Raw genomic sequence first — 15,428 nt, forward strand, 5'->3', positions numbered from 1 at the left:
CCAACCAGACTGCCTGTCCTGCACCACCGCAGCCTGCCACCCTGCCTGACTTCTACTCTGACTGCCTCCTTCCCTGGGCTCTCCCTCTGCCTTCCCTGCCTGGCCCACCCACTGTCACTCATCCTCAGACGCCTCTCTGCTTCTCCTCCGCCCAGTGCCTGTGCTTGGCGTTGTCTTCTCCACTCTGTTCCCCAGCCCTCGCGCCTGCCTTGCTGCTAGAGTGCTGGCCTTCCTTCCCATTCCTCGGCTCTGTGCAGCGGCTGGCGTGCAGTGGTGCCAAATGAATGTAGGACGGACACAGGAATGGACGGGCGTGAAGCCAGCAAACCTTATTCTCTGTAGCATAGAAAGGAGTACGTCATCTTGGAATGTCAGCGCTGCCAAGGACCTAAGAAACCTGCCCTGCCCACCCGCCTGCCCGCCCTCTAGCAAGTGAGGAGGAGGTGAATCTGAAAATCCGTGGCAAAGCCAGGGTGAGAACGTGCTCCCCGACCGCCTGCCCGGCTCCCAGCCCCAGCGCTGGAGGCGACCGCTCAAAGTCATGGTTGGGACTCTGTGCCCAGCAGGGCACACGGGAAAGCCTGTGCTGGGGGAACAGTTTTACATTTTGTTTTATTAACACTCCAGAGGCCTTTAATAAAAATACCCTTGAGTGTTGAAGGAGAGCCAGCAGGGAGACAAGACTCTCAGCTCCAGGGGAAGCAGCCACGAGCCCGGAGGGAGTGGAAAAATGCTCTGAACGTCCAGTCGCAGGTTGGGCGTCCGGCCAGGCTCTTGTTCACCGGCGCGCAGGAGAGCACAGTAACTCGGGCAGCGAGGGTGAGGAGCCCTCTAATGTCAGGCTGGCCGAATGTGGACAAACGGTTCCCACTGCAGTTTAGCGGTGCCAGAGAATAAAGAAATCTCAACCCAAACCACAAAGAAACCTCCCCCGGGAGCTCGCCAATTCAAAGACAGAGTTGGAGCCCTTTATTGGCAGCACATTATTCTTAGAAGTTGGAAGTAGGTGTGTGTGTGTGTGTGTGTGTGTGTGTGTACGCGCGCACGCTAGCATGTGTGCTCCAAGCTTGAGCTTTAGACAGAGGATAGCCCGGGCGTCATCTGTCTTGGTGCCTTCGGAAGTGTGGCCGTGTACAGGCAGGCCAAGCTCTCAGGAGGGGCTGTGCCTCCCCGCCCCACTGGACAGAGCCTTTAAAAAAAGAGAGTGGTTATATTTTGTTGGCCCAAAAACAACAGAAATTTATTCTCTCAAAGTTCTGGAAGACGGAAGTCCATAATAAAGGTGTCGGCTGCGACACGCTCCCTTTGAAGGCTCTAGGGGAGAATCCTTCCTTGCCTTTTGCAGCTTCTGGTAGCTGCGGCAGCCGTCCGTGTTTCTGTATGGCTTCAGCCTCTGCGTCTGTCCCTGCTCTCCTTCTGTGCCTTTTCCCCTGTGTGTCTCCCCGTGCCTTTCCTCTTGTTGTAAGGACTCTACGCATTGAATTTAGTGCCCACTGTCTTCACGATGATTCCATCTCAACTTCTTTAACTGATGACATTTGCGAAGATGTTGTTTGTAAACAAAGTCATGTTGTGAGGTGCTGCGTGGCGATGAATTTGGGGGAGGCACTGTTCAACTCACTACAGAGAGGAAAGACTGCCCCAGGGAGAGGCAGCTTAAGCTGACAGCGGGTCGGAGTGCTCCCACAGCTGTTCCTTAGGATGGCAGGTGGGGGGTGAGCCCGTTCACAGCAGATTCGCAGCAGAGTTCTGTACGGCTCACCGACTGCTCCGTGTGCCTTTGGGTTCAGATGGCAGGAAGTAAGAGGGGCCAGATGCAAGCAGCCGGCAGATGCTTCGGGGACAGAGGCCGGATTCACTTCCTTTTCTGTTCCTCGGGGCCTACCAAGGAGCCTTGCATATGAAAGCGTCTGAAATGTTGTTGAAAGAATGCTTGCTTGTTAGAGAGGAGGAACTTTGAGCCTGACTCCTACAGTGAGTACTTGTTCTAACTTTGGAGAGAGGACAGTCAGGTTTTGTGTCAGGAAAGAGTGAGTCAGCCCGTGGTCTGGATGGGAACCCAAAAATGAGGAGCTGAAGGAAGGGTGTTGGCTGGGAACTGGTGGCCGAGAGACACGTCTCGGCTACTTACCAGTTTGTGAACTACGCTTGGCGCCTCAGGTCCCCCATCTGTAAAATGGGTATTAGCATATTGTAAGGATTATATGAGATCGTGCGTAAGCCTTCAGTAAACTATAAAGTGAGGTGCCCAGATAGGGAAATCAGATTTTTGAGGGGTGCCTGGCTGGCTCAGTCAGTAGAATGTGCCGCTCTTGATCTTAGAATTGAAAGTTCAAGCCCCATGTTGAGTGTAGAGATGACTTAAAAGTAAAATCTTTGGGGCACCTGGGTGGCTCAGTTGGCTAAGCCTCCAACTTTGGCATGGGTCATGATCTTGTGGTCCGTGAGTTCAAGCCTCGCATCAGGGCTGACAGCTCAGAGCCTGGAGCCTGCTTTGGATCCCGTGTCTCCCTCTCTCTCTGATCTAGCCCTGGTCGCGCACTGTCTCTGTCTCAAAATTAAATAAAGATTAAAAAAATAATAAAATAAAATCTTTTTTAAAAAGGAATTTAGGTTATTTGAAGGCAGAAAACAATGCAAAGACAGTGTGATATAATGGGGATGCCCTACCATTAGATCAATGCTTGCTAAGGGGAAGTGCACTGGGTGAGAGGTCACGTTTTGAGGACCTCTATGGTTTTTCTAGAAAAAAAAATCAGTATTTTTGTTCTGCTTTTAGAGGTGAGCAAACTGAGGGCCACAGAAGTTCAATACCTTTCCCAAGGTCAGAGAAAGTAGAGAAACTGGGATTTGCTGTCAGGTCAGTTCCCCCAGTGCTGGTTCCGTCTAACATCTGGCCCATCGAGGCTCAGGCCCGTGGGCACTCAGAGCTGCTGGTCCGCGCTCCCCATGCTCCCCTGCAAACACCTCTGCTGCTTAGTGGGGCCACGACCAGCCTGTGAATGTGGATGCCAGCCTCCTGCTGTTCTGTCAGCCATGTCTCTTGGCTGTCACCCTCTCTGAGGTGGGCTTCTGAGGTCCAGTCTGCTGCAGTGGAGCCGCCGGGTCCCTCTGGTGCCACGCGCAGCGTTACCCATCAGAGCAGGGCCCTCTTCTCCTCTGTGGGTGGGCAGACGCACTTGTATTTCCAGCTACGGAGTAGACTTCAGGGAAGGCTGGTCTTCCTCCCAGAGAGCTCGAAATGACTCTTCCTGAGCAAGGACCGTGCTTCCTTAGCACAAACCTGGTTTTCCCAGGCTTTCCGCAGGTACCCCCTCCCTGTTACTCTGGAATGCAGAGCCCCAAGGCCCTGGCCAGCTGCCCTGAGCAGTAGCCTCTGAGCACAGTGGCTGCTTTCTGGGAGAGGGTGTGGCGGGGACAGAAAAAGCTTCCGGCTTGGCGCTTGGAATTGGTTTAAGCAGCTTCAGCTCCATCAGTTGCAAGCTGCGTGGTCTTAGGCTGGTAAGCTTTTTAGAGCCTGCTTCATTCTCGACAAGAAAAACAAAGGGCTTAATTTGACAACTAGCGCATATGAAACGCATGTTCTTTAATGTAAAAATGCAGAGAAGCAAAAAGAAAGATTACAAATCACTGGCAATCCTACCACTCTTAAGTTTTATTATACATCTTTTTGAGATTTTTTCTTTTATTTAGTTATTTCGTTAAAATAATGGAAGCATCCCATGCATCCTGCTCTTTTCACTTAATGTACATTTTTTATTTTTTAAAGTTTGTTTATTTTGAGAGACAATGTGAGTGAGGGCGGGGCAGAGAGAGAGAGAGAGAGAGAGAGAGAGAGAGAGAGAGAGAGATTCCCAAGCAGGCTCCATGCTGTCAGCACAGAGCCTGGATGCAGGGCTCAGACTCACCAAACCTCAAAATCATGACCTGAGCCAAAACCAAGAGTCAGACGTTTAACCATCTGAGCTACCCAGGTGTCCCTTCACTTACTGTACATTTATTTAAAGGCATGGGAAATGTTCACAATGCATTGTCATCTAAAATAGCCACATGGAGGGCAACGGGGGTGGGGGGTGGGGAGAGATCAGTCAGTTAAGCGTCTGACTTCGGCTCAGATCATGGTCTTACGGCTTGTGGGTTCGAGCCCCATATTGAGCTCTCTGCTGACAGCTCAGAGCCTGGAGCCTACTTCGGATTCTGTGTCTCCCTCTCTCTCTGCTCCTCCCCTGCTTTGTGCATGTGTGTGCACTCAAATATAAATAAACATTAAAAATATTTTAAAGTAAAATAGCCACGTGGTATTCCACTAGGGCCCTTCCAGTATTTAATCCAGTCTTGTGAGACAGGAAGTTGGATATAACCTCCCTTCCCATCAACAGCCTTGACTTCTTCATCTTTAAAATGGGATCACAGTGCTCATCTTGCAAGGTGGCTGTGTGAGTATGGCATGTGGTAGGCTCTCATAAATGCTTGCTTCTTGCCTTTGCCCTTTCTGGCCATGGGTTCCTTTCATGTAGGGTATCTCCCTTGGGGAGATGAGTGTCCTCGGAATAAATCCATCCCGCTTCCCCTGCCCAGGGATCTTGATGACAGGCGCACAGGGCCAGCAGCCCGCACTACCCTCCCCTGGGGCCCAGCCGTGGCAGACACCGCAGAGCTGGGCTGCTCCCGCCTGTCTGGGCAGGGTGTTTCCTGCTCTGAGAGGCATCGGAGATCAGTGGAGATCAGCCGGGGTGTCTGGTTAGTGTCTGTACCACTTGCCAGGCTACACGAGCTGCTTTTCTGCCTTCTGAGTGGGACACTTGGATTCCACATCTGCTGCCCTGAGGGCCAGCCCCCTCCACCCCACGCCTGAGTTAATTGGAGTGTGTGGGGTTTTCTTCACAGTGCATGTCAAGTGCTGGCCATGCTAGGTATGATCTGCTGTAAGGCTTGCATCTATTTTTTGTCTGAACCCAACTAAATAAAACATCATGTTTCCCCCGTTGGTCGAGATATATAAACCAGATGTAATTCTGTCTGCCATACAACCCAGCTCGGTACCCAGAACTGTGGATAAAGCGAGGGGAGTATGCACAGCCTTCTGTGAGGTTTAATTTTGACTATTTATTTGTCACTGGAGTGGACAGAGAGTAGATTTTATGTTTTGTTTTGCTTTTGCTTAAATGGGAGTGTAAAAATAATACTGCTAAGAGCTACTGTGTATTGTGGGCTTATCGTTTGTGGCTGTGTCAGGTGTTTTGCTATAAGCTTTAAATGGATTATTTCATTCAATTTCATGAGACAGGTGGTAGATCAGTCCCCATTTTATAGATGGGGAAACTGAGACACATGGCTGTTAAGAGACAGGAGCGGCAGTTGAATTCAGACAGTGACTTGAGAGCCAGTGACAGCCTGTGACCGGGACAAGTGGGCCTTTGCGGAAGGATCCATCACTCTGTCTTCTCAGCCCTGTTGCTGCTGCTTTTGGATTAGCAGTAGGTTAGGCTGTGGGGAAGAATCTCCTGCACAGCCTTTCCTGCTGAGGTAGGAGCTGCTGACATGTCGTGGTTTTGAGAACAAGTTGGGTGAATTGCAGGATCACAGGGCAGGAGTCCCGAGTCCCTGGCAGCCCACAAATGGTGGAAAATCAAGGGAGTGGTAGCCATACCCATGGGGAACCCTTCCCCGTAACTAGTCTGGCTCCTCCTTGGTCCAGGAGCGGTGGTAGGTGGGGAGGGGAGCACTGGGATAAGAAGTCTGAGCACCGGAAAGTCCGGTGCCTGACGTCAGATCACAGTTGGGGTGCCAGGGCAGAGCCGACGCATGAAGCACATACTTGCCGAGTCCACGGATGAGCGGAATTAAAATGCAGTAAGCCCTCACAGGAGGCGTGGGGCTGTAGTGTTTTGCATATGGCCCTCGGTGTCTGGGAGTCTGCAGTCTGAACATGCCAACAAGAAAGCACATGTAGCCATACATATGGGACACATTCACATGCAGCTTGAACCAGCCCAGGGATTAGCCACAGAAAATTGTGTCTCTCAGGGGGTGAAGCCTCTGGTTTCCTGCCTGGGTCAATTCTCTTCACAGTGAGAGTCATTCACTCCACAAACATGTAGTTAACTTCATATTACCCTTAATAACATCAAAATTCAGAGGGTAAATTGAATTCCTCAAGCATCTCTTCATTACTGACCACTGCCTATCTTTTTTTTTTTTTTTTAATGATCACTGTACTTAATAGATGCATTTCTAATTTATCTGCTCGATGGCATTACTTACACAGTCTCCTTCTTTCTCTTCAGTGGGAAGAGGAAGCAGAGTTGAGTGCATGTGTATGTATTTAAACCACACGTACAGACGCTTCTATTTTTATCAGTAAGCCTGGACCCCATCAGGGCAACAGACAACATCGAGGGAAATGGAAATTTGACTTGCTCGCTGTGTTTTCCATCCTGTTATTTGGAATAACGAAGGGAGAGACTCACTGGCCCCTCTGTTGCCAGAGGTAGCTGGTCGGTGGGAAGGATTGCTTTGCACAATATGGCCAGCTGTCGTCCTGTCCCCAGCAGACTGCTTGCCCTTAGGCTCCTGCAATCTCAGAACGCCAAGTTGGACGTGGCACTGGTGGGAGTAGCTTCCGTCACCTGGAGCTTCCACTTAGGGTGTGTCGGGTGGATGTTCTTTTCCTTCCTGAAGTCCATCTCTTCCCGGCTGCCTGTGACCTCACACAGAATGCGGGGTCAGGAGTCCACCCTGGTTGTGAATATACACTTAATGGGAAATTACCAACAGGGAGGCTGGTCTCCCATGTGTAAAGGGAAGCAGATGTGTGCAACTGTTGGTCTAAAACCATGTTGGAGAAAGTCACTTAGCTCAACCGGACACAGACAGCAATGGTCAGGTTACCAGGCAACTCTAAGCAACACATACTTGTGGGTCTGGGAGGAAGGGGTGAAAAAAATGGACTTTCTGTAAATACTCTCCTCACTTTTTATAATAAGAGACTGTCCCCAAGTGCTCTTGTGTCCTGGGCAGTCTCAGCCTGAATCTGGAGTCACCTTCCATTGTGACCAGGCGCTCTGGAATCAGACTGTCCACGTACTAGCTTGTGACCATAGGTAATTTATACTCTCTGAGCCTGCGGTTGCCCATCTCTAAGATGGGGATCATAATAGTTCCAGCCTCTCAGAGGATTAAATAAGTTCACGGTGGTCAGGTTCTTAGTATGCAGCCTGACAGATAATATGTGCTCAACCACTACTACCTGTTACTCCCTAAACTGTCGCTTTTCTCAGCAAACTCCTCCTGGGCAAACTCTTGAAAGGACATCTCCCTTTGGAGACCACAGAGAGATCTCTGAACATACCTGCCACTGATGTGCTCCCAGGCTCTGTCCTGGAGGTTGGGGGCTGGGAGGTCAGCTGCCAGGCACATGCCTCCTCTGAGTCTGCCTACTCCTGAGGTCTCCGGCCATGGGCATCCTGGTGGGGGGCTTTCCTTACCAGCTCCTCTCCTGAGCAGATTTTCCTGTGGAGTGTTGGGCTCTCAAACAGTGGCGCTACTGTGCTCTGACCTCCTTCCTGCACGCTCCACACGCCTTCTTGCCCAGCCTCCTTCCCAGAGGTTCCAGATTGCCCAGGTAGCCAGATCTACTCTTTTTTTTCTTTTTCCTTCTTTTCTTTTTTTCTTGTTAAAGTTTATTTATTTATTTTGAGGGAGAGTGCGAGTGGATGAGGGGCAGAGAGAGAGGGAGAGAGAGAATCCCAAGCAAGTTCCACACTGTCAGCACAGAACCGGTTGTGGGGCTCAAACTCATGAACCATGAGATCATGACCTGAAGTAAAATCGAGAGTCAGATGCTTAACCAACCAAGTCACCCAGGCGCCCCATCCATCTTTTCTGATAAAATAGATCAACAAGCCCCTCCCTGGTTCTTTCCAATGGTTCTTCCTCCTTTTGGTCAGCTCCTTAAATCATCTCTATCCCTGTCACTATAACTTTTTCCTAAAGAGCTCTGGTGGTATCCTCACAGCTCTCCCCACAGAGGCAGCAGCTATTGAAGGGCCTTTTTTCTATGGTTGAGTTTAGTAACCTTTGCAGAAGCTCCTTTTTTACATTCAGACTAGGGTCATGGCAGTCACCATCCAGCCATAGGAGGCTCCCACCATCTGCCATTTAAACATTTAAGTGGTTTGAATGAAATAAGAGAAAGACGAATACTGTATGATTTCACTTATATGTGGAATCTAAAAAAGTGAAACTTAGAAACAGAGAATAGAGTAGTGGGTACCAGGTGCTGAGGGGAGTGGAAATTGGGAAATGTTGGTCAAAGGGCACGAACTTCTAGCCATAAATGAATAAGTTCTGGAGATCTAAGGTACAGATGGTGGCTGTAGTTAACAATACTGCATTATATACTTGTGAGTTGCTAAGAGAGTAGATCTTTAATGTTACCACCACCATCACCACAAAATGGTAATGATGTGTGGTGAGGGATGTGTCAACTCACCTTATTGTGGTAAACATTTTGGAATGTGTACGTGCATCAAATCTTCATATTGTACATCTTAAACTTCCAATGTTCTATGTCAATTATATCTCAGTAAAGCTGGACAGAAAAGATTCCTCATTTTCTTTTTTAAAGAAACAGCTCCACTGAAGCATAATTTCACATATCATCAAATTGACCAATCGAAGGTATACAGTTCAGTGGTTTTGAGTGTATCTGTAGAGTTGCATATCCAAAAGCACAGTACATTTTAGGACATTTTCATTACCCCTCCCAAACCCTTACTTTTTGGTGTCACCCTGCAATTCCTCCACATCCCACCCCAAAACTTAGGAAATGACGAATCTGCTTTTTGTCTCTATAGGTTTGTCTTTTTTGGACATTTAATAGAAATAGAGTCTCTCACAAACGTGGCCTTTGGGACCAGCTTCTTTCACTTAGCATAATGCATTCAAGGTGCACCCACAGTGATGCCCATACTTCATTCCCGATTATGGCTGGATAATCTTTTGTAGGAATATACCACGTTTGGTTCTCCATTTGTCTGTTGATGGTCACGTGAGTTGTTCCTTACATTCTTTCGACACATCAAAGCCCCACTCTTTGAGACTGCCCTTCGGTTCCCAACCATTTTACAGGAGGCGAGACCTTTCTATTATTTTTATCACAGCCCCAAATTACTCCTTGGTTTGCTTATAAATATAATCCCTGCTCAGACATTATGTTTTGAATACCCATGATAAAATTAAAGGTTTTAAAGAAAAGGCTTACAAGATGTGCCTGAAGAAATGATTCACACTGTACAGTTTCTTTTTCTGTGGTGTAACTATTTAGGCTCTAATAATTCAGTCAGTTCAGAGGGATGTCCAATTGGCTGAGGACAGAGTAAAGTGTTCCCCTAGGGAGAAAAATATTAGTGAAAACCAAAAATACTGTAGCAGCAGCACACACCGGGCAAGCATGCTCCCTTTCTGCTGAGAACCCACTCTGAGTCCCTGGCACCAGTGACACCCTTACTGAACCCTGTCCTACGGGAGCGGGTTTCTCCGAGGGGCGTTGTCCCCCCACCGCCCCCCCGCGCCTGCTGGAGCACCCGCTGAGATGCCACCACACAGGCGCCGGCGGGACTTTTCAGTTTTTCAAATTTCTCTGAAGGTTTATAAGTGGTTTTCAGCTTTCCTAGTGTTGAGTGTGCAAATGAGATCAGATGGGGGTATAAATGGCATTCATTTAGTTAAATTGCGGTCCCTTGGGCCAGGGTGCCAGGCACTAGAATTGTTCAGCTTTGAATCTAACGTGCCCAGGGGTGGGAGCCTCCTGTGTGTTGGTGCTGAGCAAAGGTTCGCCAGGATTTGCGTTACTGGGATTTCCGGTGCTGAATGGGGACGTTGTGTGTCCCGCCCTTAGATACCTGCCTTGAGGGATTCCTGCTCAAAAATCTCAGTGGCATAGTAAATGCAGCCTCTCCTCCTGACTGCTAGATAAATTCACTTCTGGGATTTGACAATTTGCTTAAGGAGGAAAACTGCAAATCAGCATGCTGTGACGTAACAAGAGGGAAGGCAAGAACATAATACATTTACGAACTCAACTACCATCACAAAAGGAACATCAGCATTTAACTAAATTTCATCCCTATGGTATATTTGGAAGTTTTTAAGAGAGTAGGTCCTAAAAGTCCTCATCACAAGGAAAAAATTTTTAATTTTTCTTAATGTTTATTTTTGAGACAAAGAGAGCATGAGTGGGGGAGGGGCATAGAGAAAGAGAGAGGTAGATGTAGAATCTGAAGCAGGGTCCAGGCTTCAAGCTGTCAGCACAGAGCCCAACGTGGGGCTCGAACCCATGAACCATGAGATCATGATCTGAGCTGAAGTCAGACACTTAATTGACTGAGCCACCCAAGTGCCCCAGAAAAAAAAAAATTAACTCTTGTGGTGATGTTAACTAGACTTTTGGTAGTGGTCCTTTAACAATATATGCAAATATCAAGTCAGTACATAGTACATCTGAAACTAATATATTACATGTCAGTTACATCTCCATTTTGAAAATTTCACCTCTAGAACACCTAGATGGCTCAGTCAGTTAAGTGTCCACCTCTTGATTTTGGCTCAGGTCATGATCTCATGGGTTCACGAGATAGAGCCCTGCGTCATCACGCTGAGCATGGAGCCTGCTTGGGGGGGTCTCTCTCTCTCTCTCTCTCTCTCTCTCTCTCTCCCCCCCCTCCCCCCCTCCCTCTCCCTCTCCTCTCTGCCCCTTTCCTGCTCATGCTATATCTCTCTCGAAATGAATAAATTTAAACTTAAAAAAAAAAAAGAAAACTTCACCTTTATAAGGGGTCCTTTGATTCCACCCAAACTTTTATGGAAATGTGAAAAAGCTTAGGCTTCAAAATGAGTAGATCTAGGTGGTTCTTGGGCAGACTAGTCCCTATGTCTGAGCTTGTGTCATAAGATGACACCTTCTCCCTCCAGGAGGGCGAGTGTGAGAGCAGATAAGAGCTTGTGTGCAACACCCGGTACACAGTGGGTGTTACTAGGAGCTACTACTTCTAAAGTACTCCTCCCCAAAATGATTTTTTTTTTTTTTACCGTGACCCATACCTAAGTTTTAGGAGGAAAAGTTTGTAAGGAACCATTCTGAATCTTTTTCCCACAGGATGGTGCTGCTATCTCTTTGTGCTTGAGGGAAGACCAGCTTTGTCTCCTTGGAGCACTTTGTACCCCACAAACGTTTGATAGATATTTGCTCATGTTCCAATTTAATAAACCTCAAGGACATCATAAAGCCTTTCTTATGAGGTCCCTTCCTCCAAAGGGATGTGAAAACCTTTGCAGTGATTATTGGTTTTCATTTACATCCTAATGTGTGAGGGCTGAAGCCATAAACTGAAAAACCAGCAGTCGATACTAGCAACTGAAAATACTGTGGGAGTGATGTAAATATCAAAGTAGACAATTTGTTTTTCCTCCAGTGGCTTTCTTGGCAGAAAATTAAAAAGGAAAAAATGGCTACATGATTTAAGAAAACACTGTGGTGTTTGGTGATAATGACTTACATCCCTGTAATGCTTTCCAGCTTACAGAACACGTTCCCATTATTATTTCATCAAATTCTCGCAAGTGAATTACTGCTCAGAGGTGGGTAAGACAATACTGCATCATGGTTGAGGAAATGCTGCTTCTACCGCTTACCTACCATGTGGCTTATGTGGGTTATTGAAGCACTGCAAGCTTATTTCCTGAAGTTTTAAAATGAGAGTTTAATAATTTAGTTTTTAGTTAATCATATCTTCCTTTTAGGATTACTGTACAGATTATATGAGACGATGCATGGACACTGCCAGCCACACAGTAAGTGCTTAATAAATGGCGACTTATGACATTAGGTGTAAATAATCCTTACTTCACAGGTGAGGAGACTAAAAATGACAGCCAGTTTGCTAAAGGTCACACCATTAGTAATCAGAACAAGAAGCAAATCGCAAATCCAGTTCTGCTGCCTCCAACTTGAGTTCTCTTTCCCCTACACCTTAGCCAGGAGGCGCGAATCAGGAGGAACGTTCTAGTGCTTCTGCCGGCTAAATTCCCCATGACAACAAACGCCTTACTCCGTATCTCTGGTGCACTTATCTTCTCAATGTCTCCTTTTGTATTCACAGAACATCATCAAAAAGGTGATTGGGCAGAAGTTTGTGTACAAGTTTGTCTCTTTCCCGGAGATACTGAAAATGGACCCTCACGCAGTGGAGATCAGCCGGGAGAGCCTTTTGCTGCAGGACAGCGACTGCAAGGCGCCTCCCGAGGGCCGCGAGGCGCACAGACACGGCTTGTCAGCCCTCAAAAGCGCAAGCCGCAACGAATACATCCACTCAGGCCTGTACTCGTCCTTCACCATTAATTCCCTGCAGAACCCGCCAGAATCCTTCAAGGCCATCAAGACGGAGAAGCTGGAGGAGCAGCCGGAAGACAGCCCTCCGGTGGAAGAAGTCAGGACTGTCATCAGGTTTGTGACCAATAAAACCGACAAGCACGCCAGCAGGCCCGTGGCGCCCCTGCCCTGCACATCCGAGGCCTTCCTGGCCTCGTCCGCCTCGGCCAAGGTCTCCTCTCTAATGCTGCCAAATGCCGCCAGCATTTCGTCCGCTTCACCCTCCTCGTCTCGGTCCCCGTCCCTGTCCCCCAGCTCGCCCCTCCCTTCTGAACACAGAAGCCTCTTCCTGGAGGCCGCCTGCCATGACTCCGATTCCCTAGAGCCCTTGAACCTGTCATCGGGCTCCAAGACCAGGTCTCCATCTCTTCCCCCAAAGGCCAAAAAACCCAAAGGCTTGGAAATCTCTGCGCCCCCGCTGGTGCTCTCTGGCACCGACATCGGCTCCATCGCCCTCAACAGCCCAGCTCTCCCCTCGGGATCCCTCACCCCAGCCTTCTTCACCGCACAGGTAAGAGCGCCCCTGTCGCCCGGGCTGCACGCAGACTCAGTGGCAGAGCAGGAAGGAAGAAAGAGCAACCAGAGCAACTTCCTCCTGCCCTTCGAAAGGTCATCTTAGGGCCCGTAATCCAAAGGCACTGTGTGAATGTGGAGGGGAATTCCTTTTCCCTCCCCAGACCAAGCCGTCCACAAGAGAAGAGGTTTGGGATGTTGACTACAGTGCGATGCTTGATTGGTTTCTCGCGTTTAGTGGCTGAAAGTGGTCATGATATAGAGCACACGCCCTGACCATCAAAGGAGATCCGAACAATAATTTCCTAGGGAAAGCTAGGCAGGCCGCGTGACGTTTCGGAAGGCATTTGGGCTTCATGACATTTTTATGGCAGAGTCTTCTCTTGGGGCACTTGACAAAGTAGCCATGTGTTTTCTGTTAATGAGAAGATAGATGTTAGCTGATCCTGCCTTTGCAGTCGCCGGGGTGGACGTGCGCTGTCCCGTATTCTCCACCAAGAAACGTAACGGCCACACCAAGTGGTGAGAAAGAGATTCTTCAATAAAAGCAGTGCTTTGAGAAAACCCGGGTCCACATCACGAGGGGGAGGGAAGCAAACTTGTGGCATGAGAAAGTCATCAGTGTTACGAACTCCCATGAGAAGGCAGCCTTTTCCTTTAAGCACTAAAGGAAAAGTTTTATTGTTGGTTTTGTTTTTTGGGTTTGGGGTTTTTTTGTTTTTGTTTTCTGGTAGTGTTTTTTTAAGTAATCTCTACACCCAACAAAGAGCTCGAACTCAGGACCCTGAGATCAAGAGTGACACGCTCCACCAGCTGAGCGAGCCAGGCGCCCCCAGCCTTTTCCTTTAAACACGATACGCAGATGCTCGCTCTTGTCCAGCTGGCAGCTGTAGGCAAAGCGGAGCAGGTGCTGCTAAACCCTATTTCTGCTTCCTCTGGAAACTTGGACACACTTTGGTGGCAGAGGTTAGACACACTGGCTTTGGAGTCAGTTCCTGGCTACACTGCTTGGTGGCAGTGTGACTGCGGACACCTGACCCCTGAGCCTGCCTATGAAGTGGACTGTTGTGAGGACCGAGCGGGAGAAGGGGCACGCTGAGAGCACTCGCTACCACTGGCGGGCCGGCTCCTGGGGCTTTGAGGCAGGCGGACACTCATCACCGGCCTCCGCACTCACTGCCGTAGATGTCCTTGACGTAGCCCTCGTGAGGGGCGGCGGCAGCACGGATTTCTGTGTTTGCCAGCTGCTGTTCTAAACACTTGCCACACGCCACTCCGGTTCTTCTTCGTGGCAGACCCGTGAAGTAGATGCCACGTCCCATTTTTCCAGCTGAGGTAAATGAGGCACTTGAAGTAAAGTAACTCATCCACGGTCACGGCTAACAGGTGGTAGAAGCAAACTGAACCCTGTCCGTCTGCTCCAGAATCCATCCTCTTGAGTAAAATGTTCTTGGCATGCCTGTTGGGAAAGCACCCAGTTGTCCCTGATCGTAACAGTCTGCTGCGTCTGCCAAGGCAACTGAAAGGCGCTCTTGGCCATTTTCCTCTCCGTGGCTTCTCCCAAATCTGTGGTGTCACCAGGGTTTTGTGTCAGCTCAAGCCTGGTGAGCTGGTCGGCCTGAGGGAGGGCTGAGGGCTCAGCTACTGGGCAGAACGAGCATGTGTGCTTTCAGTCATGCAGCTTCTAGTCAAACACATCTGTCCAGTGAGCAAGGACTGCTGAGGGAAACGGCTCAGAAACAGTGGCTGCTGGAGTAGCTCGGAGACGTACGCGCAGGAGTGGGCGGGCACGCACAGTCCGAGGATGATCTCCCCTGGCCTCCGTTGTGTGGACAACTGTAAGGGTTAGGGAGGTCCCGAGCGAGGCCAGGGGCAGCTCTGATTTCTGGATCTGCGTTCTCTGTGAGCCCGTATCACCGCCTCTGACCAGATACCCGTCCTGTGGCTGTCTCAGGGACGCAGCTCAGCCTCCCTGGGGTTTCGGACCAGACACAGCGAGTTTAGGGGGGCCCTGCCCAGTGGGACTGAGGCTGGTATGGCTGCGCCGAGGCGAGGAGGAACCTTGACATGAGACAGGGGTAGAGCGTGGGTGTGAACACGTGGATGCTAACCTCAGGGCTGGGAGGCAGGACCTACGAGAACAGCCTAAAACCAGGGAGGGGACAGCACAGGAAAGCCAGATACTCTAATAGAGGACTTGTGCCTTGGGCAGATGAGAGTGAGTGGTCCTCAGCTACGCTGCGAGGGTAGGATCTTGATTGTGAGTTGGTGTCAGGAAGTCCAAGAAATGGGATCAGGGCTTCCGAAGGGGAGAGAGGCCAAGGGCAGAGAGTGCCTTTGGACCGAGCCAAGGGGGCAGGGGGTGGCCACTGGGAAGTGCTCCGGATGGATTCCGAGGAGTTAAGGGCTGCCTTTGGGGGACGGTGGAGTCTCAGGACTTGAATTCCCTCATCTTCCAGCAGCGTCAGCGCTGTGCCCAGCAGTG

General features: G+C 49.4%; 1 protein-coding gene across 2 annotated transcripts in view; it reads left to right on the plus strand.

Annotated features, from left to right (window-relative positions):
- The window catches only part of ELK3 (ETS transcription factor ELK3), a 65,331-nt gene that overhangs the window by 36,305 nt on the left and 13,598 nt on the right, over positions 1–15,428 (plus strand). For both annotated transcript variants that reach the window (XM_039236562.1, XM_039236563.1), the window contains exon 3: positions 12,162–12,941. In XM_039236562.1, coding sequence (XP_039092493.1) covers positions 12,162–12,941 — 780 coding nt within the window. The remainder of the gene's footprint in view (positions 1–12,161; positions 12,942–15,428) is intronic.

The sequence above is a fragment of the Hyaena hyaena genome, unplaced genomic scaffold, assembly GCF_003009895.1.
Source record: "Hyaena hyaena isolate Hyena2069 unplaced genomic scaffold, ASM300989v1 scaffold_113, whole genome shotgun sequence".
Classification (NCBI taxonomy): Eukaryota; Metazoa; Chordata; class Mammalia; order Carnivora; family Hyaenidae; genus Hyaena; species Hyaena hyaena.